This window comes from Jaculus jaculus, chromosome 23 (genome assembly GCF_020740685.1).
Source record: "Jaculus jaculus isolate mJacJac1 chromosome 23, mJacJac1.mat.Y.cur, whole genome shotgun sequence".
NCBI classification, from domain to species: Eukaryota; Metazoa; Chordata; class Mammalia; order Rodentia; family Dipodidae; genus Jaculus; species Jaculus jaculus.
Window position 1 is genome coordinate 9,748,226 of NC_059124.1, and position 27,896 is coordinate 9,776,121.

General features: G+C 52.7%; 2 protein-coding genes and 1 long non-coding RNA gene across 5 annotated transcripts; 2 read left to right on the plus strand and 1 right to left on the minus strand.

Annotated features, from left to right (window-relative positions):
* Positions 1–409: 409 nt before the first annotated feature.
* Lrrc23 (leucine rich repeat containing 23) lies at positions 410–14,634 on the plus strand. Of its 3 annotated transcripts, XM_045139626.1 has the most exons (7): positions 410–465; positions 732–863; positions 947–1,056; positions 2,177–2,430; positions 6,095–6,225; positions 10,993–11,129; positions 14,158–14,634. In XM_045139626.1, the coding sequence occupies exons 2-7, from the start codon at positions 741–743 to the stop codon at positions 14,414–14,416; spliced, it is 1,014 nt and encodes a 337-aa protein (XP_044995561.1). In that variant the 5' UTR covers positions 410–465; positions 732–740; the 3' UTR covers positions 14,417–14,634. The 3 variants fall into 3 exon arrangements, with proteins under 3 accessions (XP_044995561.1, XP_004668650.1, XP_044995562.1); XM_004668593.2 differs by lacking the exon at positions 410–465 and having other exon boundaries at positions 673–863; XM_045139627.1 differs by lacking the exons at positions 410–465; positions 6,095–6,225 and having other exon boundaries at positions 673–863.
* A 1,084-nt stretch (positions 14,635–15,718) lies between these two features.
* On the plus strand, positions 15,719–24,693 carry Eno2 (enolase 2). The gene is made up of 12 exons (XM_004668661.2): positions 15,719–15,862; positions 16,731–16,830; positions 17,177–17,272; positions 17,420–17,478; positions 17,762–17,831; positions 18,335–18,468; positions 18,701–18,923; positions 20,607–20,804; positions 21,403–21,604; positions 21,849–21,957; positions 23,420–23,478; positions 23,772–24,693. The coding sequence occupies exons 2-12, from the start codon at positions 16,746–16,748 to the stop codon at positions 23,839–23,841; spliced, it is 1,305 nt and encodes a 434-aa protein (XP_004668718.1). The 5' UTR covers positions 15,719–15,862; positions 16,731–16,745; the 3' UTR covers positions 23,842–24,693.
* LOC123456458 lies at positions 24,303–27,894 on the minus strand. Its single transcript, XR_006634555.1, has 3 exons — positions 27,832–27,894; positions 27,292–27,432; positions 24,303–24,921 (listed from the first exon to the last, which is right to left on the minus strand). It is a non-coding gene; the product is annotated as an uncharacterized LOC123456458 (long non-coding RNA).
* Positions 27,895–27,896: the final 2 nt, after the last annotated feature.

The window sequence follows — 27,896 nt, forward strand, 5'->3', positions numbered from 1 at the left end:
GTGCCTCCCCATCCCCAGAGTCCCTTTGGCCCCTTAGGGACGTTTCCTCTGGGCTCACATTACTTTATTGGGTGGCTGTGGTAGCTGGCTCTGGGTCTCAGCTTTGCGCATTATTGGGGGGGGGGGGTATTTCGAGGTAGGGTCCTCGGTCTAGCCCAGCCTGACCTGGAATTCACTGTGTCGTCTCAGGGTGGCCTCGAACTCACGGCGATCCTCCTACCTCTGCCTCCCGAGTGCTGGGATTAAAGGCGTGCGCCTCCCCGCCCCGCTCGCGCTGATTTTTTGTCCGCCGTCCACCCATGCCGGGCGCGCGCCTCGTCCGAGCCTGGAGCCTGGTAACCGGGGCACCGCGTCGCTCGCCCGCCCGCCCGCAGGGGGAGGCGCCGCGCCGTCCGCGGTCCGTTCAGCCGTCGCCAGCCGCGCACAGCCGCCACCGGGACACGGCCTCCTCCGCCCGGCTGCGGGGTGGGCACCCGCACCTCTGCGCCCAGCTGAGCGGGGGCGGGCGCGGTGCCGGGGCTGCTTCGGAGGGCCGGGCCCGGGCGCGGGGGCCGGGGATGCTCGGGCGGAGCCCGGGGGTGGGGGGACGACGGGGAACCGGGGGTCCGCGGTTGTCCGCGGGGCCAAGCTGGAGGTGCCGCCGGGGTCCCGGTCACCGGGCTGAGGGCTGGGGACGGGCGCGGAGACCTCGGCGGGCGCTGAGCGCGGCCTCGGGCTTGCCAGCTCTCTAGCAGGGAGGCATGTCGGATGAAGACGATCTGGACGACGTCGAACCCGACCAGGATGACCTGGAAAAAGATGAAGATGAAAAGGACACCGAGGAGTGGGAGGACAAGCGAGAGGGGGAGGAATTCTCGGAAGAAGTGAGAGCCCCGAGGGGCAGGGCGCCAGGGCTTGGGGCGAGGGCGTGGCCAGCTAGGGTGCCCTGACTGGGCTCCTCCTACAGTGGATGCCCACCCCGCTCACCGAGAACCTGATGAAGGAAGGGCTGTCTTTGCTCTGCAAGACTGGAAATGGACTGGCGCACGCTTACGTTAAGCTGGAACTCAAAGACAGGTGCGTGTTTTGGGTCACTTTCATGAGGACCGATGGCACCACTTCTGCTTTCCCACTCTCCTTACATCCCCAAGTGCTCTGGCTGGAAGTCTGGGTCTCTCTCAAGTACGGGCCTGGTGGGAAAAGAAGGGTGCAATGTGCTTTTCAGCATAGTCAAGACTCCTCAGGGGCTTGCAATGAAGTTCAGTGGCAGAGCGCTTGATTGGTTTATACAAGGATTCCTCCACCGCACCGGAAAACAAAAGACCCGACACTTACACGGGGTGGGGGGGGGGCAAACTCTCTCATGCGTCCTTCACAGTGGGGTGCTCTCTGCTTTTTCATAAAGTCCATTGTTAATATTTTTTTTAATTTTTAATTTCTTTATTTGAGAGGGACAGAGAAAGAGAACGGGCACGTCAAGGCCTCCAGTCACTTCAAATGAACTCCAGATGCATGCGCCACCTTGTGCATCTGGCTTACTTGGGTCCTGGGGAATAGAGCCTCCAATCGGGGTCCTTAGGCTTCACAAGCAAGCACTTAACCGCTAAGCCATCTCTCCAGCCCCTGTTAATAATTTTTTAAAACTTTCTTATTTATTTGAAGGAGAGAAAGAGGCAGAGAGAGGGAGAGAGAGAATGGGCACACCAGGGCAAACGTGGCTCCAGACGCGTGTGCCCCCTTGTGCATCTGGCTTATCTGGGTCCTGGGGAATCGAACCACGGTCCTTTGGCTTTGCATGAAAACGCTTTAACCGCTAAGCCATCTCTCCAGTCCCCCATTGTTAATAATTTAACTGGCTCCAAGGCGGTGGCCTTTAATCGAGGCAGAGGTAGGAGGATCGCTGTGAGTTTGACGCCAGCCTGGTGCTACAGAGTGAGCTCTAGGTCAGCCTGGGCTAGAGTGAGATCCTACCTGGAGGGTGGGAACGCAAACACTCACTGGGCTGGAGGCGTAGCTCAAGAACACCTGCCTAGCTGGCACTGGATTTGATCCCTGCACTAAACAAGCACGAAAACCCGCCTTCGCTCTGTCATCCATTCTTCCAACTCTAGGCTGACCATTTCCATCTTGTCCTCTGTCGTTTCTTGCCGGGCGCTCATTCCTGACTCCAGTTTTTCCTCCCTCTCCCATCTCCTAGAGACCTGACAGATATCTACCTGCTGCGTTCCTACATCCACCTGCGTTATGTGGATGTTTCTGAGAACCACCTGACGGACCTGTCACCCCTCAGCTGCCTCACCCACCTGCTGTGGCTCAAGGCTGACGGAAATCAGCTGCAGAGCGCTGGGCTGAAGGAACTGCCCTACCTGCAAATTGCCAGTTTTGCCTACAACCAGATCACCGACACAGAGGGTATCTGTCATCCTCGTCTAGAAAGCCTGGATCTCAAAGGTGGGTCCTTAGGTGGGATTGACAGAACAGCAATATGTGACTGTTGGTTGGGCTATAAAGCAAGCTGTATGCGTTCATTCTTTCCTTGAGACACTTTCCAGGTTTGCAGTGTTGCCCGGTGGTAAATCCCTTGCCTACCATGTGCCAGGCTTGGCACAGAAGATCGGGCCAAGGCATTCATAATTCATTTTAATACTTGTTATGACACTTCCTCATGCTGGAGATACAGCAGTAAACAAAATCAAATATCTATTTTTATTCTAGCTGAGGGGGATGGACAGTTAAGACTGAACATAATGGGGCTGGGGATGTAGCTCAGTGGTGTAGCACTTGCCTAATATACGTGGCCTAGGTTCACTCTCCACGACTGCAAAACAAAGAACCAAGACGATGAACATGAGAAGTAAAAAGAATTTTTTTTTTTTGTTTTTCTAGGTGGGGTCTCGCTGTAGCCCAGGCTGACCTAGAATTCACTATGTATTCTCAGGGTGGCCCTGAACTCACAGTGATCCTCCTACCTCTCTGCCTCCCAAGTGCTGGGATTAAAGGTGTGCGCCACCACATCAAGCTTGCTTTCTCTCTCTCCTTGCAAATAAATAAATAAATACAAACCAGGGGAGGGAGAATGGGAGATGCACAGATAACAATTCTTCCACTCCCCCTTTGGTTTCTCAAGGTAGGGTCTCAGTCTAGTCCAGGCTGACCTGGAATTCACTATGTAGTCTCAGGGTGGCCTCGAACTCAAGGTGATCTCTGCCTCCCGAGTTCTGGGATTAAAGGCTTGTGCCACCACGCCTGGCTGCTGGATATATATATGTGTGTGTGTGTGTGTGTGTGTGTATATAAAACTATTCATTATATAACATATATAAATAAATAATTATATATTATATAGTATATAATATATAAATAATTATATATATTATATAACATAATATATAATATATATATGTATATATATAATTATTTATTTGGATAGAGACAGAGAACAGGCACACTAGGGCCTCTTGCCACTCACTGCGAACAAACTACAGACACATGTGCCACTTTGCACATCTGGCTTTACATAGGTACTGAGGAATTGAACCCCAGGCCAGTTGCTTTGCAAGCAAGTGCCTTAACTGCTGAGCCATTTCCCCAGTGTCTACTTAGGTTTTTTTTTTGAAGCAGGGTCTCACTGTAGCCAAGACTGACCTGTAACTCACTCTGTAGCCCAAATTGGCCTTGCACTGGGATTAAAGGTGTGCACTACCATACTCAGCTAAAATTATTTTTATTTATTTTCACATACATGGGTATGGGCGTATGCACATACCACTGCAAATGAATGCCAGACACATGTGATACTTTATGTTTCTGATTTTGTGTGTGTGTGTGTGAGTGAATGAGGATTGAAGCTGTACTGGAAACTTTGTAAACAAGTGCTTTTTTGTGTAATAAAAAAAGTATATTAATTTACTTAAGAGAGAGAGAGAGGGAGAGGCACAGAAAAAGAGAGAATGGGCATGGCAGGGACTCCAGCCACTGAAAATGAACTCCAGATGTGTGTGCTATCATGTCCATCTGGCTTACGTGGGTCCTGGGGAATCAAACTTGGGTCCTTAGGCTTCGCAGGCAAATACCTTAACCGCTAAGCCATTTCCCCATTCCTTTTTTGTAATTTTTAAAAATTTTCCTCTGGAGATTTATTTTGGATAAAATTGTTGAAGACAGGCTACAATGATACATTGTACAAAAAGTCTAGAAAATAATTTAAGAGAGCATTTTAAGTACTCAGTTGGTAGACTCATAAATATTCTTGCTCTCAATCTGCAGGACAGGGATGGCAGCCTTCTGCCCACAACAACCAAGTGGAGAAGTTTTTCTTACAAAAATGGGATCTTCATGTATAATGGACCAATTTTCTTTACAAAACAGTTTTAGCTACACCAAAAAAAAAAAAAAAAAAAAAAACCAAAACCAAACAAATAAAACCTACTTCTGCCAGTAAATCTTTCCAGTTCTGCAGTGTGAAGAAATCAATGCTCTATTAATTTTTGTTTTTGTTTTTCAAGGTAGGGTTTTACTCTAGCCCAGGCTGACCTGGAATTCACTATGAAGTCTCAGGATAGCTTTGAACTCATGGCAATCCTCCTACCTCAGCCTCCCAAGTGCTGGGATTAAAGACATGCGCCACCATGCCCAGATCAACTTTTGTAATTTTATTTTTATGAGACAGAGAGAGTGTGTGTGTGAGAGAGAATTGGTATGCTAGGGCCTCCAGCTACTGAAGTTGAACTCCAGACACATGTACCACCTGTGCACATGTGCAACCTTGTACACTTGTCACCTTGTGCATCTGGCTTATGTGGGACCTGGAGAGTTGAACTAGGCTTTGCAGGCAAGCACCTTAACCACTAAGCCATCTCTCCAGCCTGCAAACAAGTGCTTTTAACTGCTAAGCCATATTCCCAGCCTGATTTTCTTTTGTTGTGGCACAGAAGATTGAGGTACTCTACCACTTAGCTATAATCCTAGCCGTTTTTCTGTTTTTTTTTTTTTGTGGGTTTTTTATTTATTTGTTTGTTTTGTTTTTGTTTTGTTTTTCAAGGTAGGGTTTTACTCTAGCTCACACTGATCTGGAATTCACTGCATAGTCTCAGAGTGGCCTTGAACTCATGGCAATCCTCCTACCTCTACCTCCTGAGTGCTGAGGTTAAAGGCGTGCGCCATCACAGGCAGCTGCCAGATTTTTTTTTTTAATTTTGAGACAAGGTCTTAGAAGTGGCCCAGCCTGGTCTTGAACCCCCTCTGTAGCCCACACAAGCCTTGGATTTGTAGTCCTCCTGTCTCAGCTTCCCAAGTAGCTGGGGCTACAGGCCTATGCCATCAGACCCAGCACTGGTGGCAAGTTTAAATTAGCTGTTCAGGGCAGAACATTGAGAAGGTGGCATTTCTTGCAGGTGGAGAGGGAATTAGTCATGTGGATTGCTTGGGCACTTCTCATGCATTCTCATAGCTCATGAGGCCATCACATCAAGCCCACTTGCCTCAGGTTCCGAAGGTGTGTTAGTGTTGATCTATTCCTTCTTATCTGGCATTGGGTGAAAGAAAATTCAGAGACTCAGCCGGGAATGACAGCACATGCCTTTAATCACAGCACTCGGGAGGCAGAGGTAGGAGGATCACTGTGAGTTCAAGGCCACAAAAATAATTTCAGAGACTCTAAAACATCAGCTTTAATGCGGAGCATTCAGATTGCCCATATATATGATATGATATGATATGATATGATATGATATGATATGATATATGATATTACATTATATTATTTTTTTATTTTATTTACTTGACATAAAGGGGGAGAGAGAGAGTGTGTGTGTGCACCAAGGCCTCCAGTCACTGCAAATAAACTTCAGATGTATGTGCTATCTGTAGAATGTCCCTTTTTAAAATTTTTGTTAATTTGTTTATTAGAGAGAGGGAGGGAGAATGGGCACACCAGGGCTTCTAGCCATTGAAAATGAACTTCAGATGCATGTGCCACCTTATGTCTCTGGATTATGTGGGTCCTGCGGCATTGAACTTGGGTCTTTAAGCTTCACACACAAGTGCTTTAACTGCTAAGCCATCTCTCCAGCCCCAGAGTGACCCTTTGAACCTTGGTCCCTCTCTTCCTTCCCAGGGAATCGCATCCGTTTTGTAACTGGTCTGGACCCACAGAAGCTGAACAGCCTGCAGACACTGGAGCTTCGAGGGAACCAGATAGAAAGCACACAGGGGCTCAACCTTCCTAAGCTCAAGAGTCTATTCCTGGTAGTTCACTGGGAAGATAGGGGCACAGGGAAGGGGGCACTGCCCTGGCTCTAGGCTCAGCCACTCACATCCTCACCATGGTGATAATGAGCTCTTGAGTGGTGTTAAATGCCATAGAGATACAAAGATAAAACAAACAAGGTGTAGCTAGGTGTGGTAGCTTAAGCCTTCACCACGTACCATTACTCATGAGTCGAGCAAGAGGATTGCTATAAGTTACAAGCCAGCATTAGTGTGAAATCCTGTCACACTCACACACCAAGAAAAGATGGGCTAGGGAGATGGGTGGAGGTTAAGGAGTTTGATTGCGAATCCTAAGGACCCTGGTGAGTGGTGATGGCGTAGGGAGTAGGACTGTCATAGATGAGGTGCGGTGATGCCGTAGGTAGTAGGACTGTCATAGATGAGGTGGGGTGATGCCGTAGGTAGTAGGACTGTCATAGATGAGGTGGGGTGATGGCGTAGGTAGTAGGACTGTCATAGATGAGGTGCGGTGATGCCGTAGGTAGTAGGACTGTCATAGATGAGGTGGGGTGATGCCGTAGGTAGTAGGACTGTCATAGGTGAGGTGGGGTGATGCCGTAGGTAGTAGGACTGTCATAGATGAGGTGCGGTGATGCCGTAGGTGGTAGGACTGTCATAGATGAGGTGGGGTGATGGCGTAGGTAGTAGGACTGTCATAGATGAGGTGGGTTGATGCCGTAGGTAGTAGGACTGTCATAGATGAGGTGGGGTGATGCCGTAGGTAGTAGGACTGTCATAGATGAGGTGCGGTGATGCCGTAGGTAGTAGGACTGTCATAGATGAGGTGGGGTGATGGCATAGGTAGTAGGACTGTCATAGATGAGGTGCGGTGATGCCGTAGGTAGTAGGACTGTCATAGATGAGGTGCGGTGATGCCGTAGGTGGTAGTACTGTCATAGATGAGGTGGGGTGATGCCGTAGGTGGTAGGACTGTCATAGATGAGGTGGGGTGATGCCGTAGGTAGTAGGACTGTCATAGATGAGGTGTTGGTGATGGCGTAGGTAGTAGGACTGTCATGGATGAGGTGGGGTGATGGCGTAGGTAGTAGGACTGTCATAGATGAGGTGTTGGTGATGGCGTAGGTAGTAGGACTGTCATGGATGAGGTGGGGTGATGGCGTAGGGAGTAGGACTGTCATAGATGAGGTGGGGTGATGCCGTAGGTGGTAGGACTGTCATAGATGAGGTGCGGTGATGCCGTAGGTGGTAGGACTGTCATAGATGAGGTGCGGTGATGCCGTAGGTAGTAGGACTGTCATAGATGAGGTGGGGTGATGGCGTAGGTAGTAGGACTGTCATAGATGAGGTGGGGTGATGCCGTAGGTGGTAGGACTGTCATAGATGAGGTGCGCTGATGCCGTAGGTAGTAGGACTGTCATAGATGAGGTGCGGTGATGCCGTAGGTGGTAGGACTGTCATAGATGAGGTGCGCTGATGCCGTAGGTGGTAGGGCTGTCATAGATGAGGTGGGGTGATGCCGTAGGAGGTAGGACTGTTATAGATGAGGTGGGGTGATGCCGTAGGTAGTAGGACTGTCATAGATGAGGTGGGGTGATGCCGTAGGTGGTAGGACTGTCATAGATGAGGTGCGCTGATGCCGTAGGTGGTAGGACTGTCATAGATGAGGTGCGGTGATGCCGTAGGTGGTAGGACTGTCATAGATGAGGTGCGGTGATGCCGTAGGTAGTAGGACTGTCATAGATGAGGTGGGGTGATGGCGTAGGTAGTAGGACTGTCATAGATGAGGTGGGGTGATGCCGTAGGTGGTAGGACTGTCATAGATGAGGTGCGCTGATGCCGTAGGTAGTAGGACTGTCATAGATGAGGTGCGGTGATGCCGTAGGTAGTAGGACTGTCATAGATGAGGTGCGCTGATGCCGTAAGTGGTAGGACTGTCATAGATGAGGTGGGGTGATGCCGTAGGAGGTAGGACTGTCATAGATGAGGTGGGGTGATGCCGTAGGTAGTAGGACTGTCATAGATGAGGTGGGGTGATGCCGTAGGTGGTAAGACTGTCATAGATGAGGTGGGGTGATGCCGTAGGTAGTAGGACTGTCATAGATGAGGTGGGGTGATGCCGTAGGTGGTAAGACTGTCATAGATGAGGTGGGGTGATGCCGTAGGTAGTAGGACTGTCATAGATGAGGTGCGGTGATGCCGTAGGTAGTAGGACTGTCATAGATGAGGTGCGGTGATGCCGTAGGTAGTAGGACTGTCATAGATGAGGTGGGGTGATGCCGTAGGTAGTAGGACTGTCATAGATGAGGTGGGGTGATGCCGTAGGTAGTAGGACTGTCATAGATGAGGTGGGGTGATGCCGTAGGTAGTAGGTCTGTCATAGATGAGGTGCGGTGATGCCGTAGGTAGTAGGACTGTCATAGATGAGGTGGGGTGATGGCGTAGGTAGTAGGACTGTCATAGATGAGGTGGGGTGATGCCGTAGGTGGTAGGACTGTCATAGATGAGGTGGGGTGATGCCGTAGGTAGTAGGTCTGTCATAGATGAGGTGCGGTGATGCCGTAGGTAGTAGGACTGTCATAGATGAGGTGGGGTGATGGCGTAGGTAGTAGGACTGTCATAGATGAGGTGGGGTGATGCCGTAGGTGGTAGTACTGTCATAGATGAGGTGGGGTGATGCCGTAGGTAGTAGGACTGTCATAGATGAGGTGCGGTGATGGCGTAGGTAGTAGGACTGTCATAGATGAGGTGGGGTGATGCCGTAGGTGGTAGGACTGTCATAGATGAGGTGGGGTGATGCCGTAGGTAGTAGGACTGTCATGGATGAGGTGGGGTGATGGCGTAGGTAGTAGGACTGTCATAGATGAGGTGGGGTGATGCCGTAGGTAGTAGGACTGTCATAGATGAGGTGGGGTGATGCCGTAGGTAGTAGGACTGTCATAGATGAGGTGGGGTGATGGCGTAGGTAGTAGGACTGTCATAGATGAGGTGGGGTGATGCCGTAGGTAGTAGGACTGTCATAGATGAGGTGCGGTGATGGCGTAGGTAGTAGGACTGTCATAGATGAGGTGTGGTGATGCCGTAGGTGGTAGTACTGTCATAGATGAGGTGTGGTGATGCCGTAGGTAGTAGGACTGTCATAGGTGAGGTGGGGTGATGGCGTAGGTAGTAGGACTGTCATAGATGAGGTGCGGTGATGGCGTAGGTAGTAGGACTGTCATAGATGAGGTGGGGTGATGCCGTAGGTAGTAGGACTGTCATAGATGAGGTGGGGTGATGCCGTAGGTAGTAGGACTGTCATAGATGAGGTGGGGTGATGCCGTAGGTAGTAGGACTGTCATAGATGAGGTGGGGTGATGCCGTAGGTAGTAGGACTGTCATAGATGAGGTGGGGTGATGCCGTAGGTAGTAGGACTGTCATAGATGAGGTGGGGTGATGGCGTAGGTAGTAGGACTGTCATAGATGAGGTGTTGGTGATGCCATAAGTAGCTGGCCCAATGACAAAGGTTGCAATCTCTCAATTGCAGCTGAATGGGCAGCAGTTCACCCAAAGATTTTTTTTTATTTTCTGTGCTATATCCCTCTGCTCACTCCAGTTCATTTCTACGCAAAGCAAACTGTAGCGGACAGCTTCACTGAGATTAACTTCCAGACCAGACACAGTTATGGAGGAAGGGATATTTATGGAAGCTTATAGATCCAGGGGAAGTTCCATAAGATTCTAGCCTGCCTTCAGAGGCCCAAGCAGACAGAGAAGCACAAACCTAAAAGCCAAAAGCCATAGCACACTTCCGGAATTCCAGCTACGCACACTTTGCATATCTTTAGATTGAAATCTGAAACCTACCACCACGTCTTAAGATCCACCCAGTGACTCTGCCTCCAGCCAGGTGGCTGCAGATGCAAACTACAAACAATAACAAACTGAATATATTAGGGGCCATCTATTCAAACTACCACAGCAACCCTGAACAATTTCTCAGGACACGGGCATAAGAGCAAGCTTCTCACACAAACTGCCAGCCTGGTCCAAGCAAAGCTCTTTCTTACCCTCATAAACCAAACCTCACAGACCATAGTTTTTACTGCATTCAGGTCTTTCAACTCTGACCAGAATAGTCCGTCAAGCTGTACTTACAGCCCTGCAAGGCGTCTCTTAGGGCAAGGTTTCAAATCCTTTCACATTCTCTTGAAAATCATCTCCAAAAGGCCAAAGCCACAGTCAGGTTTTAAGCAGCAACCCCACTCCTGGTACCACTTTACTGTTGCAGTCAGGTTCACATTGCTGGTTGAAATCACCTGACCAAGAGCAGCTTTTGGGGAAAAATGGTTTATTTTGGCTTACAGGCTCAAGCAGAAGCTCCATGATGACAGGGGGAAACGATGGCATGAGCAGAGGGTGGATGTCAACCCCTGGCCAACAGAAGCAACAGGAGAATGTGCCAAACACTGGCAAGGGGACACTGGCTGTAACACCCATAAGCCCACCCCCAACAATACACTCCCTCCAGGAGGTGTTAGCTCCCAAATCTCCATCAGCTGGGAACCTGTCATTCAGAACACCTAAGTTGATGGGGAACACCGTAATAAAATTGCCACGTGGGTACTGGGATATCGAACCTGGGTCCTTAGGCATAGTGGGCAAGCACCTTAACCACTAACCCATCTTTCCCACCTGATTTCTTTACTTGCTGGTTGGGGTTTCTCTTTTGCTTAACTGTGTCTGATTTCTCTCTTCCCGTCTCTGTTCCCCTCTCTTGGTCAACCTGTTTCCGTGGTTCTAGGCCCAGAACATGCTGAAGAATGTGGAAGGTTTGGAGAACCTAAGCAACCTCACCACCTTGCATCTTCGAGACAACCAGATCACAACTCTGAGCGGCTTCTCCAAAGAGATGAGCTCACTGCAGTACCTCAACTTGAGGTATGGGTGTACTCCCTGTGAGCCTCCCCCACCCCGCCCCTCCCCCCATCCAGACAGCTTGCGAATTCATGCCCCTCCCTTCCCTCAGTGACAGCCCAGCTCAGGCCCTTCCTTCTCTCTCTCCAGATCCTTCCTACAGCTTTCTTTTCTTTTTCTTTTTCTTTTTTTTTTGTTTTGTTTTTGTTTTTGTTTTTCGAGGTAGGGTCTCACTCTATCCCAGGCTGACCTGGAATTCACTATGTAATCTCAGGGTGGCCTCGAACACATGGTGATCCTCCTACCTCTGCCTCCCCAGTGCTGGGATTAAAGGTATTTGCCACCACGCCCAGCCTCTCTTTGGTTTTTTTGAGGTAGGGTCTCCCTGTAGCCCAAGCTGATCAGATTTTTTTCCTAAATTTTTTAAATTTTTGTTTATTTGAGAGAGAGAAAGAGGCAGATAAAGAGAGAGAATGGTGCCTCTCGCCTTTGCAAATGAACCCAGATGCATGCACCCCCTAGTGCATCTGGCTCATGTGGGTTCTAGGGAATTGAACTTGGGTCCTTTGGCTTTTCAGGCAAGTACCTTAGCTGCTGAGTCATCTCTCCAACCCTGACCTGGATCTTACACTATAGTCGCAGGCTGGCCTTGAACTCACAGTGATCCTCCTACCTCTGTCTCCCAAACTGTGGGATTAAAGGCATGCGTCACCACATGCAGGGCCTCCTCTCTTTTCTGAAGTAGGCTCTTGCTCTAGCGCAGGCTGACCTGGAATTCACTATGTTGTCTCAGGGGGGCCTCAAACCCACTATGATTCTCCTACCTCTGCCTCTGGAGTGCTGGCATAAAAGGCGTGCACCACCATGCCTGGCTCTCTTTTTGAGATAGTGTCTCACTATGTAGTCTAGCTGAAACTCACTATGGAGTCCTGGCTGGACTTGGATTTTGATCCTCCTGCACCCTGCATGTTGAGGTTACCCACATTCACAACTCAGTAGAGTACTTTCTATTGTCTAGCATGGGGGGACCCTAGGCTCCATCCCTAGCTCCATAAAACAGGCAAACAAACAAAAACTGCCTGTAACAGTAAAAGGATACTACCTCTTAGACAACAAGAACAAATCCTTCCCTGGTGTGGTGGTGCACGCCTTTCATCCCAGCACTTGGGAGGAGGATTGATGTGAGTTCAAGGCCACCTGAGACTACAGAGTGAATTCCAGGTCAGAGTGGGCTAGAGTGAGACCCTACCTCAAAAACAACAACAACAAAAAGAACAAATCCTTGAACTGGTCAGAGAAGCTCCGAGGAGGAAGGTAAGGTTCTTTGAAGCCCCAGTTGCTGCCTCTGTCCTCTGGGAAATCTCTTGTCCGCTAGCTCTGCCCTGTGGTTCTGCCGGAATATGTCTTGTGCATTTTCCTGTTTCTGGTCTGGACCCGTCCTGGGTGGCTCTTGGGCATATTTGGATGTCAGCAGGTGGGTGTGTGCAGTTCAGTATGCTTTGTCTGCATGCCTGGGAGGTGCTTGGTGGCAGAGATGCTAAACATCTGCCCACACACAGAACATTCCAGAACAAAGTCTCTGTAATGGGGCTAGGGAGATAGATCGGGTGCTCACTGGCAAAGCCTGCTGGCCCTGGTTCAATTCTTCTGCACCTGCTTAAATCCAGATGCAAAGGGGTACATGTAGCTGGTGTTAGTTTGCAGTGGCAAGAGACCCTGGTGCACCCACATTCTCCCCTTCTCAAACATGTAAAACAAAACAGACCATAAGAAAACTTTACAAAATGATTATTGTGTTCCAGGTGAGTAATATTCCACAAGGCCTGGGTCATCCATTAAGATGAGGCTGGGATTTTTATGCTTTCATAAAGGCTTGACAAGAAGAGCAGCTAAGCCACCTCTCTAGCCCCAACCTTTTTTTGTTTGCTTGTTTGATTTTGGTTTTTCAAGGTAGGGTCTCACTCTAGCTCAGGCTGACCTGGAATTCACTATGTAGTCTCAGGGTGGCCTCATACTCAGAGGTAGGTGATCTTCCTACCTCTGTGTCCTGAGTGCTGGGATTAAAGGTGTGCACCACCATGCCTGGCTCATCCTTTCTTTCTTTCTTTCTTTTTTTAAATGTTCTTTATCTTATTATCTGCAAGGAGAGAGAGAGAGAGAGAGAAAAACAAAACCAAAAAAAACCCAAAAAACAAAAAAAAACCAGGCACACCCAGGCCTATAGCCATTGCAAAACAAACCCCAGAGGGCTGGAGAGATGGCTTGGCGGTTAAGCGCTTGCCTGTGAAGCCTAAGGACCCCGGTTCGAGGCTCGGTTCCCCAGGTCCCACGTTAGCCAGATGCACAAGGGGGCGCACGCGTCTGGAGTTCGTTTGCAGAGGCTGGAAGCCCTGGCGCGCCCATTCTCTCTCTCTCCCTCTATCTGTCTTTCTCTCTGTGTGTCTGTCGCTCTCAAATAAATAAATAAATAAATAAATAAATAAATAAATAAATAAATAAATAAAGATGTTACACAGATGTTTAAAAAAAAAAAAAAACAAACCCCAGAAACAGGTGCCACTTTGTGCACCTGGTCTTACGTGGATAATGGAGAATTGAACCAATTGTTAGGCTTTGCAAGCAAGTGCCTTAACCGCTGAGCTCTCTCCAGCCCCACTCTGGTTCCTTTCTGCCAGCAGCACCAGCATGTGCTTAGGTCCTAGTTCTTTCACTGACTGGTACCTTTGTCCTGGTGTGATCGACACAGAGGAGGTCTGTTTCTGGAAGGGACCCTTGCCCCTCCTTCCCAAATATGGGGCAGGGTAAGGCCAAGCTTTGCTGCTCCAAAAGTACGACATATTATGGACTAGACAGTGGCATCTAGGGATTCCTTGATGGGCAGAAGCAGGACGGGGCAGGACCAGGGAGCTGCTTGGCAGGCAGCAAATCTGGCCACACAGCAATTCCATGGACATTAGGGTCCAGCATGAGGTTCCCCTGGAGGCCCCATGCTTTGCCATTGGCAACCAAAGCCCATTTTTCCTGGGTGAGCCTCTTCTGACATCCTTGGCAGGGGCAATATGGTGGCCGACCTTGGAGAGTTGGCCAAGCTGCGGGACCTGCCCAAGCTTCGAGCCTTGATTCTGATGGACAACCCCTGCACGGAGGAGACCGACTACCGCCAGGAAGCCCTGGTGCAGATAGCACACCTCGAGCGCCTGGACAAGGACTTTTACGAGGACGAGGACCGGGCCGAGGCGGACGAGATCCGTCAGAGGCTGAAGGAAGAGCAGGAGCAGGAGCTTGATCCAGAGCACGAGGCGGAACTGTGAGGGCCACCTCTTTAGCGAGGCTCATCAGCCTCCCAGGGCCGCAGGGGGGCGCAGGAGAAGGCCAGTGGCCAGGCCCACAGGGAAAGAGAAGCTGCTGCAAAAGGAAGTGGGCGAGGAAGGGCAGGAGACCCCTTGGAGAGGCCAATTTGGGCTTGGGGCAGGGTGGGGGGAAGTCTTGGGTGTGAAGAAAGGGCCAGATGGGCTAGAGAGATGGCTTAGTGGTTAAGGCACTTTCCCACAAAGCCAAAGGACCCAGGTTCAATTCTCCAGGACCCACATAAGCCAGATGCACATGGTGTCACATGCATCTGGAGTTCATTTGCAGTGGCTGGAGGCCCTGGTATGTTCATTCTCTCTCTCTCTGCCTCCCTCTCTGAAATAATTAAAAATAAAATATAAAAAAAAACCTTAAAAAAAAAAAAGTCCAGAGAGACTTGAAAGTAGCTGGTAAAAAGCTCAGGACACACATGTGGAGGCCGGAGCAGTAATAGAGACCGGGGCTGCCAGGCGGCGTACTTTTGGAGTACAGTGTTGCACGAGACGTGTGGCGCTGGGGGCAGGCAAGGAGGCGGCGGCGGGGCGGGTGGTCGTGTACGAAGGATGCATCTGGGCCAGGGAGAAAAGGAAGAGTCTGCGTTAAACACCTGAAGCCAACAGCAGAACGCAGCAGCGTGAGGCCCACCGACTGTGCAGAGGAGCCCAGGGAAGCGAGGCCGCCGGCACTTGGACAGGGGCTACACGGTTCCACTTCTGTCCTCTGCGCAAGAGACCCAAGGCTCTGTCCCCGGGACGTGACAGGACCCCAGCGGGCGCCCACTGCTCTCATGCCCGGTCACTTGAGCAGCCTGCGGGGCAGGTCTGCAGCAGCATGGCCCGTTCCTGGAGATCGGCTCCCGTGCTGGGGAGGGGGAGCGGAGGCACATTGGGGACCCGAAGACGCGTCCTCCCGCCTCCCCGTCCCCCGTTGGACATTCAGGGCGGTGCAAGGCCCAGGCTCGGTGACGGTCACCTGGCCTGGGCGGGGAGGGCCCGAGCTCCGCCCGCAGCCCGCAGCCCGCAGCCTGCGCGGGGGCGGCCCGCGGGCAGCTGGGGGTGGGTGCCCAGGGTGGTCTGGGAGAGGAGCCCGGGTTGGGGGGCAGGCGGCGTCGCTGGGGACTTTCGGGTTCCAAACCAAGCGACATTGCGACCCTGGTGCCCGACGGAGTCCGGGAGGCGGTGCGCGGCGGGCCCCGGGGTCCCGGCCCCTCCGCCCGCCCCGCGGTCCTGACTCACGGGCTGCGGGTCACGTGTGCCCGCCTCGCCCTATAGGCGCCTCCCCCCCGTGCCTCCCGCCGTGCCCGCCGCCGCTCGGGCTCTCCTCCTCTCCTCCTCCTCCTCCTCTCCTCTCCGCCGCCGCTCGGGCTCTCCTCCTCCTCCTCTCCTTCTCTCCGCCGCCGCCGCCCCCAGGTGAGGCCCGCGCCCTGCGCTCCCCGGCGCCCCGCTCCCGGGTCCCCGCCTCGCGGGCCGGGACGCCGCGCACCTGCCCTTCCCCTGCGCGCTCCATCCCCGGCATCCCGCGTCCTGCATCCCCGGCCGGCCTGCGGGCTCTCCCCCGCCGGCGGCCTCCCTCGCGGCTCCCTTCCCCACCCTCTCCCCTTCCCCACGTCGTCTTTCCGCCGTGACATCCCCTTCCATCTGGGGATGGAAGCAAGACGGAGGAGCTGGCTGGGGGCCGGGCGAGGACGGGCCCCTCCGCAGCACCCCCTCGACGCCCAGCCGCAGCCTCCCGGGATCGACGGGCCGTTCTCGGACCCCGACCCCTTGGCAGAGGGGGGGGACTCACGTTGGGGAGAGAGTTTGGACCCTGCAGTGGGCACGGCGTCAACGTAGAGCGGGTGGAGGCTCTGCAGCAGGAGCCCCCCCCCCGCCCAGGCAGCGCCTCTTCTGCCTGGCTCCATGGGTGGGTGCGGGGGGAGATGCCAGGCTGGCAGCCATGCGGCTGTGGGGAGACGTGGGGGAGCCCCACTGGTGGGTAAAGCTGCTGGGGCGCGGAAACTACCGTCGTGCCCCTCGCGTCACTGCGGCGTTCTCCATCTGTCATTCTCCGGCCGGATCCCTACTGCAGTGACCTCCCTCCCTCACTGCCTTGACCTTCCCTTCTCTGGGGAGGGGGCGGGGGCGGTGCCCCCCCCTTAACTACATACAGCCAGCTCTTCCCCACCCCCTGCCCACTGCAGTAACCTCTTTCCCATCCTCCGCTGCCTATGGCCCCGCCCACCGGCCGTAGGCTCCTCCTCTTCAAACCTGTTATCCTTATTCCCCTCACCCACCCAAGGAGATTCCAACCACCATGTCTATAGAGAAGATCTGGGCCCGGGAGATCCTGGACTCCCGTGGGAACCCCACGGTGGAGGTGGATCTCTACACCGCCAAAGGTAATGGATGGGGCCCGGGCCCTCCACAGCCCCCACTTGCCCATCCCCAGTTCCGGGCCTGGGAGGCCTTCCTTGATACCCCAGGGTGCTGGGCCAAACTCCCAAGGCTGCATTGTGGCTGTGATCCTCCTGGGATACAGGAGCCGTGCTCTGTGTCAGCATGTGCACCTATGAGCACAGCTGTGTCCTCGCCCTCGCGCTGGGGGGAGGGGCGGACGTACCTGAGTGGATGAGAAGGCCGCTGCTTGTATAGCTTGGGGATGTGTGTGTTTAGGCCGGGAAGCTAGAGTAATCCTTGGCCCTGGAGTGTCCTTGACACTCTCTCCCTGCTCCATGTTTTCTCCAGGTCTTTTCCGGGCTGCGGTCCCCAGTGGAGCCTCCACTGGAATCTATGAGGCCCTGGAGCTCAGGGATGGGGACAAACAGCGTTACTTAGGCAAAGGCGAGGCTTTCCCTCTTCTAAGCTTGGTCACTACTCAGCCACATATTCTGGCTCCCACCAGTCCTTCACCCTCTCCTAGCATGCCATCCCCTTCCTTTCCCCTTGGCCCCTCCCCGCCTTCCCCTGACTAGCCTGTCTTCTCTCTAGGTGTCCTGAAGGCAGTGGAGCACATCAACACCACCATTGCACCAGCCCTCATCAGCTCAGTGAGGCTCTTTGCTGGGGATGGCTAGACCAGAGGCCTGGAGGGAGCCCTGTGTCCGGGGAGGGGAAGGAGGACCGAGGAAGGCCTACCTTTTAGGAAGCATGGTGATAAGAGAGCTTATTGCTCTCTGCGCCCATGAACGGTTAGGTCTCTTAATGCTATGGCAGGTACCTGGTGGGGTCTATTGAGGTGTGAGGTTGTATGTGAACCCCACCCCCACATCCCACCTGGTCTTAGAGCCCAGCCTTCATCTTGGCTCTAGGTAACGGAGGTTCTGTCCACAGGGTCTGTCTGTGGTGGAGCAAGAGAAACTGGACAACCTGATGCTGGAGTTGGATGGGACGGAGAACAAATGTAAGTAGGGGCTGGGAGGAAGCAGGTCAGCACAGAAAACCACAGGGGCCAGTGCTGGGGCACCCTGTGAGGGGGCTGCTGACCTGCTCCCAGAGTCACTGCAGTGGGAGTGACAGACAGAAGGAAGAACTTTTAAGCACAGGTTGAAGGAGCAGGCATGAGGTAGTCTGGGAGATGTCTAGGAAAGTGGGACTTTCCAGTGCTTTCCTGCCCCCGCTGGGAAATGGATGAGAGGTTGTTGGGCCGGGAGGAGGTGGATGGAGATGTAGTAGCACATCTACTACATATCTATAGGATATAGTAGAGTAGATACATGCTACATCTACTACAGGAGCGGAGGACGAGACGGGGGAGGGTGGGGAGGGGAGGATGAGATGGAGTTGGACTGGGAGGGGTAGGACGCATGAAAGTCTTATTTGCTGAGTCTTTGGGGAATATAGAGGTCGGTGCTGTTATGGGGTTCGGGTCTTATTTCCTCAATGTTTTCCTCTGTCATCTCCCAGCTAAGTTTGGAGCCAATGCCATCCTGGGTGTGTCCCTGGCCGTGTGTAAGGCAGGGGCAGCTGAGCGGGACCTGCCCCTCTATCGCCACATTGCTCAGCTGGCTGGGAACTCTGACCTCATCCTGCCTGTGCCGGTGAGCACTACGCCGCACCCGCCTGGCCCTGGGGTGGAGAGGGAGGGAGGGAGCACCTTGCTGAGGGATGCGGGAGGAGGGTGAGTGGGGCATCTAAGGAGAACGCATATGAGATCTGAGCCCGGTCATGGGGGGGGCGGTGTGAAGGGGGTGCAGGTTGGGATCTTGAGTTAACACTCCCAGGGCAGGACGGAAGGACTCTTGACACTCCTGAACATCTTTGGCTTCCCAGGCCTTCAACGTGATCAATGGCGGCTCTCATGCTGGAAACAAGCTGGCCATGCAGGAGTTCATGATCCTCCCAGTGGGTGCCGAGAGCTTCCGGGATGCCATGCAACTTGGGGCGGAAGTGTACCACACACTCAAGGGGGTCATCAAAGACAAATATGGCAAAGATGCCACTAATGTGGGGGATGAAGGTGGCTTTGCCCCTAACATCCTGGAGAACAGTGAAGGTGAGGCCAGGAGCCTAACTCCAGCTCTAAATTCTATTCAGGAAGGGCCACACACTTGAGTCCTGAGGCGTGTGGGTGGAGGGACATTGAATTCCTGAAAATCCAAAGAGGGTCGGCTCCAGGGGGCCTTCTAAATTCACATTACACCTGGGAGCACAGTCTTTTTCCTGCCCAGATGAATCTATTAGCATCTGTAGGGTCTCTGGAGCTGACGGGGCTACTGGGAGATAGTCTGGGTGACCTGTGAGGTCCGTCTCATCCTTCAGCTTCACAGTCTCAGTGTGACAACATGTGCCATGCTCCCAGGAGGCTGTCCACATCTATCCTACCCCACACCAGCCTCTCAGGACCTCCAGGAGTCCTAATTTTTCTTTGCCTTGGGAGACATTGTATCATAACTGGAAACTATGTAGGTAGTGGTTAAGAATTTAGGCTGAGGCTGAGCTGGGTATGGTGGTGCAAGCTTTTTTTTTTTTTTTTTGAGATAGTGTCTCACTCTAGCTCAGGCTGACCTGGAATTCACTATGTAGTCTCAGGGTAGTCTCAAGGTAGTCTCGAACTCACGAAGATCCTATCTCTACCTCCCAAGTGCTGGGATTAAAGGCGTGTGCCACCACACCGGGTTATTTCATCCTAGCACTCAGGAGGTAGAGATGAGAGGATAACCTTGAGTTCAAGGCCAGCCTGGGTCTACAGTGTGAGTTCCAGGTGAGCCTGGGCGAGAGTGAGACCCGACCTTGAAAAAAACTAATTAACTAACTAAAAGCGTTAAGGCTGAGGTAGACTTAGGTGTGGTTCAGTGACAGAGCATTTGCCCAGCATGTTTGAGGTCCTCTGTTCAACTCCCAGCAACGTACAAACACACATGTGCCTGCATGTGCGTGCGCGTGCCCTCACACAAGCACAGAAAAATAGGCTCTGGAACAAAATTGCCTGCATTTTTTTTTTTTTGAACCTTTACTTGAAGAGTTATTAGCTGGAATCCCTAGTACTTGGGAGACTGAGGCAGGAGGATTGCCACAAGCAATCTTACATAGTGAGACCTTGTGTCAAAATAAAAATCAGGGGCTGGAGAGATGGCTTAGTGGTTAAGCGTTTGCTTGTGAAGCCTAAAGACCCCAGTTCCAGGCTCGATTCCCCAGGACCCACGTAAGCCAGATGCACAAGGTGGTGCATGCATCTGGAGTTCGTTTCCAATGGCTGGAGGCCCTGGTGTGCCCATTCTCTCTCGCTGTCACTCTCAAATAAATAGATAAAAATAAAAATAAAAATAAAAGCAAAAAGGGATCCAGGGGGCTGGGCATGGTGATACACGCCTCTAATCCTAGCACTCCCGATACAGAGGTAGGAGGATCACTGTAAGTTCAAGACCAGCCTGGGCTAGTGTGAGCATGAGTCCCTATCTCACAAAAAGGGTAGGGGGGTCTAGGGATATAGCCCAGTGACAAACTGCTTGCCAAGCATGAGTGAGACCCCTGGTTTAAGCCCCAATAGCGGGGTGTAGGGGGGTGGAGGGAGGCACTACTAGTGACAGAATTAAAGAATTCCATTCCTCTGTTCTGTCCTGTCTGAGCCAGAAGCAGCCATGACAAACACCGCCTCTCCTCTTAATCTGTTTTCTCTTCTTTCTCCCGTCCATGCACGCTGCCTGCTCACAACCCCGCTCCGTTGGTTCGCCTCCAGCCTTGGAGCTGGTGAAGGAGGCCATCGACAAGGCAGGCTACGCCGAGAAGATCGTCATCGGCATGGACGTTGCTGCCTCAGAGTTCCACCGCGATGGCAAATACGACTTGGATTTCAAGTCCCCTGCCGACCCTTCCCGCTACATCACCGGGGACCAGCTGGGGGCGCTCTACCAGGACTTTGTCAGGAAGTATCCTGGTGAGAGCAGGTGATGCGGAGATGGGGTGCGGGCGGGGGAGGCAGCTGCAGCTGTGCATGCAGGGTATGGTAAGCACCTTTGAAGACTGCTCCTTCTTCTTCAGAGAGCCTGACCCAGGCTCCTGGAATCCTGGCGAGGGCTCTGGAAGGAGCCGGGCATGGTTAGAGGCTGCATGGCCCTCGCAGAGAAGTGCCCATGTCAGTATCTGATGAAACTGGATGCTGGGTGGGGCTGGCCCCACTCCGGGAATGGAAAAGAGAGCCGGGGTAGGGGCTGTATTGCCCTTGTCTACCAAGGGCTTCACTCTGGTCTCCATGTTCCTGAGACACAGGGAGAGAAAACAGACATCTGCAAGAAAGGAGTCAGGCTATCAAAGGGAAGAACTCCTCATGAGAACAGGGAATGCTCAGCGAGCTTGTGCGGAAGGTTCAGGGTACTGGACATCTTACGGGCTCCGCATCAGCATAAGATCCCAAGCAGGCTAATTTCAGGAAGGTGGGAAGGCAAACGTGAGGTGGTTTAGGAGGGAATCAAAGAGGGGTGTCTGCCTGAAGTAGCGAGCCTGGAGGGTCACCGGCCCCTCTGCTGCCTCTGCAGTGGTCTCCATTGAGGACCCGTTCGACCAGGATGACTGGGCAGCCTGGTCCAAGTTCACAGCCAATGTAGGCATCCAGATAGTGGGTGATGACCTGACCGTGACCAACCCAAAGCGTATAGAGCGGGCAGTGGAGGAGAAGGCTTGCAACTGTCTGCTGCTCAAGGTCAACCAGATCGGCTCTGTCACGGAAGCTATCCAAGCGTGAGTGGCCCCGGCCCTCTCCGACCTGGCCCTTGGGTCTTCAAGGCTCCATGACTTAAGTCCTCCCGGCCTCACCCCACCCGGGGCTGCTGGGAAGAGCGGGCTACCTGGAGTCCCCTTTCCAGTTCTCACCTCTGCCCCCTTCCCGGCAGCTTGATTTAGGTGCTTCTTGACAGCCCAAGCTTGGGGCTGGCAGGGGAGGCCTGTGGTGCAGGCCGGGGGTCAGCGCTGCTCTGTGACACAGGTGCAAGCTGGCCCAGGAGAATGGCTGGGGGGTCATGGTGAGCCATCGCTCTGGAGAGACGGAGGACACTTTCATTGCCGACCTGGTGGTGGGGCTGTGCACAGGCCAGGTGAGTGGGGTCGGCCTGTGGACTTGGGGGAGATTTTGTGGGATTGATGGGGGTCTAGGCTGAGGTGGGCATGCTCTACCACCAGGTGTTTAAGAGTAGAAGTTTCAGGAATGGGGGTGTAGCTTAGTGGTCAAGTGCCTGCTTAGCATGTGGGCCTGGGTTTCATCAAAAAAAGTTTTTTTTGTTTTTGGTTTTTCAAGACAGGGTCTTGCTCTAGCCCAGGCTGACCTGGAATTCACTAAAAAAAGGAGGGGGCAGGCGTTGTGGTGCATACTTTTAATCACAGCACTTGGGAGGCTGAGGTAGGAGGATTGCTGTGAGTTTGAGGCCAGGCTGAGACTAATTCCATGTCAGCCTGGACTACAGCAAGACCCTACCTCAAAAGCAAACAAAAGAATCCCAGCACTTGGGAGGTTGAGGTAGAAGGATCACTGTGAGTTTGAGGCTAGCCCAAGACTATATAATGAATTCCAGGTCAGCCTGAGCAAGACGCTACCTTGAAAAAAAAAAAAAAAGAACAGAAAATCTCTCCCCTGTTGGAAAGATGGCTTAGCAGTTAAGGTGCATGCCTGTGAAGCCTAAGGACCCTGGTTCAATTTTCCAGATCCCATGTAAGCTGGATGCACAGCACATGTGTCTGGAGTTCATTTGTAGGGGCTGGAGGCCCTGGTGCACCCATTCTCCCTCACTCAGTCTCAAATAAAAATAAAATCTCTCCCCCCAACAAAAAAAGAGGGAGGGGGAAAGAATAAGACTTATTAATTAACATGTCCCTATAATTCTGGCATTTAGGGGTGAGAGACAGGATCAGAAATTCCAGACCAAGCCAGGTGTGGCTGTGAGTTTGAGGCCAGCCTGAGACTACATAGTAAATTCCAGTTCAGCCTGGGCTAGAGCAAGACCCTACCTTGAAAAACCAAAAAGATTGAAATTAAGACTAGCCTTATTTAGATAGTGAGTTCCTGAGTTTGATATCAACCTGGATTACATGACTCCATGACTTAAAAATCAAAATAGAGCCAGGTGTGGTGGTGCATGCCTTTAATCACAGCACTAGGGAGGCTAAGATAGGATCGCTATGGGTTGAAGGCTACCCTGAAACTACATAGTGAATTCCAGGTCAGCCTGGGCTAGTGTGAGACCCTACCTCGAAACAAACAAACAAAAAACAAAAACAAAAACAAACAAAAAAAAACAAGAGATGACTTAGTGGTTAAGGTGCTTGCCTGTGAAGCCTAAGGACTCAGGTTTGATTCCCCAGTACCCACACAAGGCAGATACACAAGGTGGTGCATGCATCTGAAGTTCGTTTGCAGTGACTAAGAGAGTGGGCATGACAGGGCCTCTAATCTGTCTCTCCCTGTCTCTCAAATAAATAAAAATATATTTAAAAAATAATAAAAGAGCAGAGGAGTCCTGTCAGGGTGAAGGCTCAGCTGCATTCTCTTTCCGAATGTTTCAGATCAAGACTGGCGCCCCCTGCCGATCTGAGCGTCTGGCTAAGTACAACCAACTCATGAGGTGAGGGCCCCTGGGGAAGGAATGGGAGTCCCTGGCCAAAGGGCTAAGTACCCGTTAGGTGCTCAGGACCTGGGTAGCCACTGATGCCCAAAGTCTGTTTTTGCTGAAGGAGTTCACTGATGGCCTGACTGAGGGTCGGCAAGGTCTCATAGGAAAGTCAGTCAGGAAATGCTCACGCTGGGGCAGGGCACAGAAACAGGTGGGTGGCGTGAAGGGAGGTGGAGGCTAAAGGGACCTGGAGACAAAAGCAGTCCCCTCTGCTTCCTCACTCTTGTCTTTCTGGCTCCTTTCAGAATTGAAGAAGAGCTAGGGGATGAAGCTCGCTTTGCTGGGCATAATTTCCGCAACCCCAGTGTGCTGTGACCCCTCTACTGCCTGGAGACTTGGAACCTCCATACTTCTCGAACCTTCTTGCTTCCTGACCTGCAGTAGTTCACCCTGAGATACCTTGAGCCCCAAGTCACCCAGAACTTTTTAACCTGCCCCAGTCACTCTTGGCTTCCTCCTTGCTGTCTCTGCTCCCCCTCCTCCTCTCCGGGCCCCATTCTTTGGGGTTACATCCTCCTCCTTCACGTCTGTTCTTATCTTTAAAACTGGAAATGAGTGTGAGGATTAGAAGGGGGTCCCTGGAAGGATGATTAGTGTCCGTAGTGGAGCTTCCGGGTTGGTACGCTGATGTGTTGAGCAGGGTCACGTGTCACCTGTACTTTGCTCTGTTTTCCACATTGTTTATGAGCCCTGAGCTAAGCAGAGAGCTGAGGGGCAGGGGAGTTCTGGGTGTGTGGTCATGCCTGTTAAGGCGTTAGTACATTTACATATTTATTTATTCATTCATTCATTCATTTTTATTCATTCCATTAATTATCTCATGACCTTAGGGTCTACAACTGGCTTGACTTGACTGGGCATCTATACTTTCATGTGGCTGCAGATCCCAAGATGACCGGCGTGGGAGGTCTTGCTAGGATAGGAAGGGTAACAGGAAAGGCCTTAGCATCAGTTTGGTGGTGTGCACTGACTGAAGCCGGGGCTGGCGGAGAACAGGGCTGTGAGCCTGCAGGCTCTTCTCCTACAAACCTCTCTCCAGCCCCAGGTCCCATTCTCCCTCCAACTGCACCAGAGCGCTGTCTCACCTCCCCGCGCCGTGTTCCACAGTTGCCACCACCTCTCTGGCTTTGAAATAAGCACCGCCATTAAAGTCTCAATCACAGCGCATTTGTGTCTGCGGGGTTTTACTCTGCTCATGTGAGAGAAGGGAAGATGGAGGAGTAGAAGGTGCTGAACCTGGAGAGCACAGCTGGGGAGGGCACGAAAGGAAGAAACCAGCTGAGCACGTGGCCAAGATGACGCGACCCTCTCCTTTCCCCGCCTAGGTGGGGGTCTGCACTTTCTCAGCAGCATCTGACTCGGGATGCAGATGAATCAGGGGTGCTTTTTATTTATCTGCAAGGAGAGAGAAGAAAGGCAGACAGAGAGAATAGGTGTGCCAGGGCCTCTAGCCACTGCAAATGAACTCCACATGCATGTGCCAACCTTGTGCATCTGGCTTTAACGTGGGTACTGGGGAATAAAATTTGGGTTGTTAGGCTCTGCAGACAAGCGCCTTAACTGATGAGCCATCTCTCCAGAGCTGAATCAGTGATTCTTAACCTGGGGTCCAAGAATTCCCGGGAAGAATCAGAAATTGTGTGTGCATATTTTTGTACATCTGTGTGTGTGTGTGGGGGGGGCTGGCTAAGGTGTTTTCAGTTTCCCAGAGTCCTTGATCAAAGAAGGGATAAAGCAGTGGACTGGAGATCTCATGTACTAGGCCTCCGCAACAGAATTCAGCTTGGTTTTGGAATGGACTCCATGGCCATTGGCAATTGAAGATTAAAAATAAACAACTGGGGTGCCAGGGAAGAGGAGGGAACAGGGATATAGAGGTGAGCCTGAAGAAACAAGAGTCCCCAGTAACTTGGATTCAAGACCTGAAGGGCTCAACAGGCCCTCTAGCTGGCCAGCCTGTGAGGGTACCATTATGTGGCCAGAGGCCCCCTCTAACTTCAGCTCCAGTGGAGACAAAGTCCTACGGAGCTGCTCAGTCTAGGGGGACAAAACTCCGCCCGTGGACAGCTGTGGCCACTAGAGGGAGCCAAAGTTCCACAGGACGCCATACTGGGAGCCAAGGTGAGCTGGGGTAGAATTTCAAGGTTGTACCCTCTTTGGGCCTCCAACTCAGCCTTTAAATTCTGGTCCCAGGCTCCCTCAGCCGTTCTGCCACCCCCCCACACCCCGGAGCTCAAAGAAGCTTCCAGCTGTGTCCGGGAAGGGCCCGTCTCTCTGCCCTCTTTCCCGTGCCCCTCAGGCCACCCCTTCCCAGTGCCTCTTTAATTTCAGCGTGGGCATCTCCGCTTCCCCTCCTCTCCCCGTGGCCCTTTCCGCCTCCCTTGAGGCTCACTTTTCTTTGTGGCTGTTTTCTCTGGGGTCCCTGATACTGTCTTTCCAGTAACTCCCAGGCCGGCCAGGGCTATTGTAGCTGGAGCCATCCTTCCCAACCTCCCTCCCTTCTTCCCTTCCTCCTCGCTAGATGGCCTTCTCCAACAGCCCCCCCTTCTCCCCAGTTACTGGCTTGTATTTGGTTACAACTCGCTCTGCAGAGGTCTCCCAGGCCCCTCTCTCTACTTTCCTTTTGTGCCGTTGCCTGGAGACCAGTGGGGTTGTGGGGAGCTGGGGCCAGAGAGGGAAGCTGGGGTGAGAAATGGTGGTGGGGGGGATATATGTGAGATTTCCTGCAGCCTGCTGCGAACCTGGCCCTCTCAGGTACAAGAGGAACAAGAGAGGGGGGGGGGTCTGCTCTCCCTTTCCCATGCTTACCTAGGCCTACAGTTTTCTTTTAGGCTGAGATAAGTCAGCATCTTGGCCTTTGCCTTAGAGTTAACGTTAAAACTGTCTGTGCTGGGCCCTTGGGAGACCGAAGGGAAGAGAGGGGAAATGTAGGGACTGAGGAAGCCTGGAACCAAATTAGAGGGTGGAGGACAGCAGCAGGGGTTATCTTAGAGTTTGGAGGGAAGTGGGTCTTTGGTCTCTGAGAGGCCCTGGAGGGGGCAAGGAAGGTGGGCAAGGGGTAAAGTGAGTGACTGTGGAGCTAAGGGACTGGCATGAAGATTCATTCCTAGGGCAAGGAGACATTCTTGCAGCCGCCATTCCCCAGGCCTTTGGCATCTGTTTTAGATAGCTTTTGGGTACTTCAGTCACTTGGCTGAGTTCGGCCTAAGGAATTGTGACACAAGATCTACTGAGTTGCTATAGCACCAATCCCCTTCCTCCCTTCCCACAAGGGAATCTGCCACTTCACCACCCCGCGGCCCCCGCAGTACCTCCCCCCACCCCAAATCCGGGAGCTACTACAGGCTCCCAATCCACAACTCCAGTTCCAGGTCTTCTTCTTTCCCTCCCTTTCTCTAGCCTTCCCAATTTCAGCTGCCAAAAATCACCCTGTTTCTAGTGTCCTTTGTCCAGAGAGATGTTGCTGCGTGGTGTGGGACGAGGCGGGGAGCCCACAGGAGGCACTGGTGGTGGACTGACGGGGTGTTGGCGTCATGGGTGCAGACCGGGCCTGGCTGGCTCGCTGAGGGTTAGGAAGAGCCGGCTAGGCTCGGGTGGGAGCCGTTCGCTTATTCCGCAATTAGAATAGGGAACCGGGGCGCCCAGGGATGCAGCTCTCAGCTGAGTGTCTGCTCCAAGCCTTCTCCGAGGCTGCAGATGCCGTTGGCAAACGCATCTGAGAAGGGAAATGGAGAAGCTCCCCTCGACCTGTTAAATCTCACCTACCCGGGGCCTGCTCCGGCCCGTCCTGCTACTTCCCTTCGCGTTCTCTCCATTTGTAGCTCCTTTTCCCCACGAGGGACCTTCCTTCCATATTGCCACAACGGCCTCGTTTATCTCCCGTGTCCTGGCAGTCCTCTTTGACTCCTGTCAACGGCGACACCCCTCAGTCGCCCTGGGCGCCCCCACCCTCAGGATCCCACACTCCCCAACTTCGTTACCTCCCAGCATCCCAGGGTTAGCAGACATCCAATTCCACCTCCTCCATGTCGACTTCCCTCCCAGCTTGGCTTCACCTCTCCTGAATCCCCACAGCTCCCTCTCTTCCCGACGCCAGTCCCTCCCACCCCGAGCGTTTATCTTTTCCAGAAACTCCATCCTTCTGCGAGGTCTTCATCCTTTCGATTTCCCCCCTCAAGTCCCCAGATTCCCCCGCAGTGCTCCTAAAGCCTTCCACCCTAACGGCTGCCTGCCCTTGACGCACACCTCTCCATCTTTCCGCCCCAGTCTCTACTAGAGCATCCCCCCACAAAGTCCTCGCCTCACCTCGGCCGTGGACTCTGGTCCTCAAACTTCTCCACCTCTACCTCTGCCTTCACAGCCCACGGCCC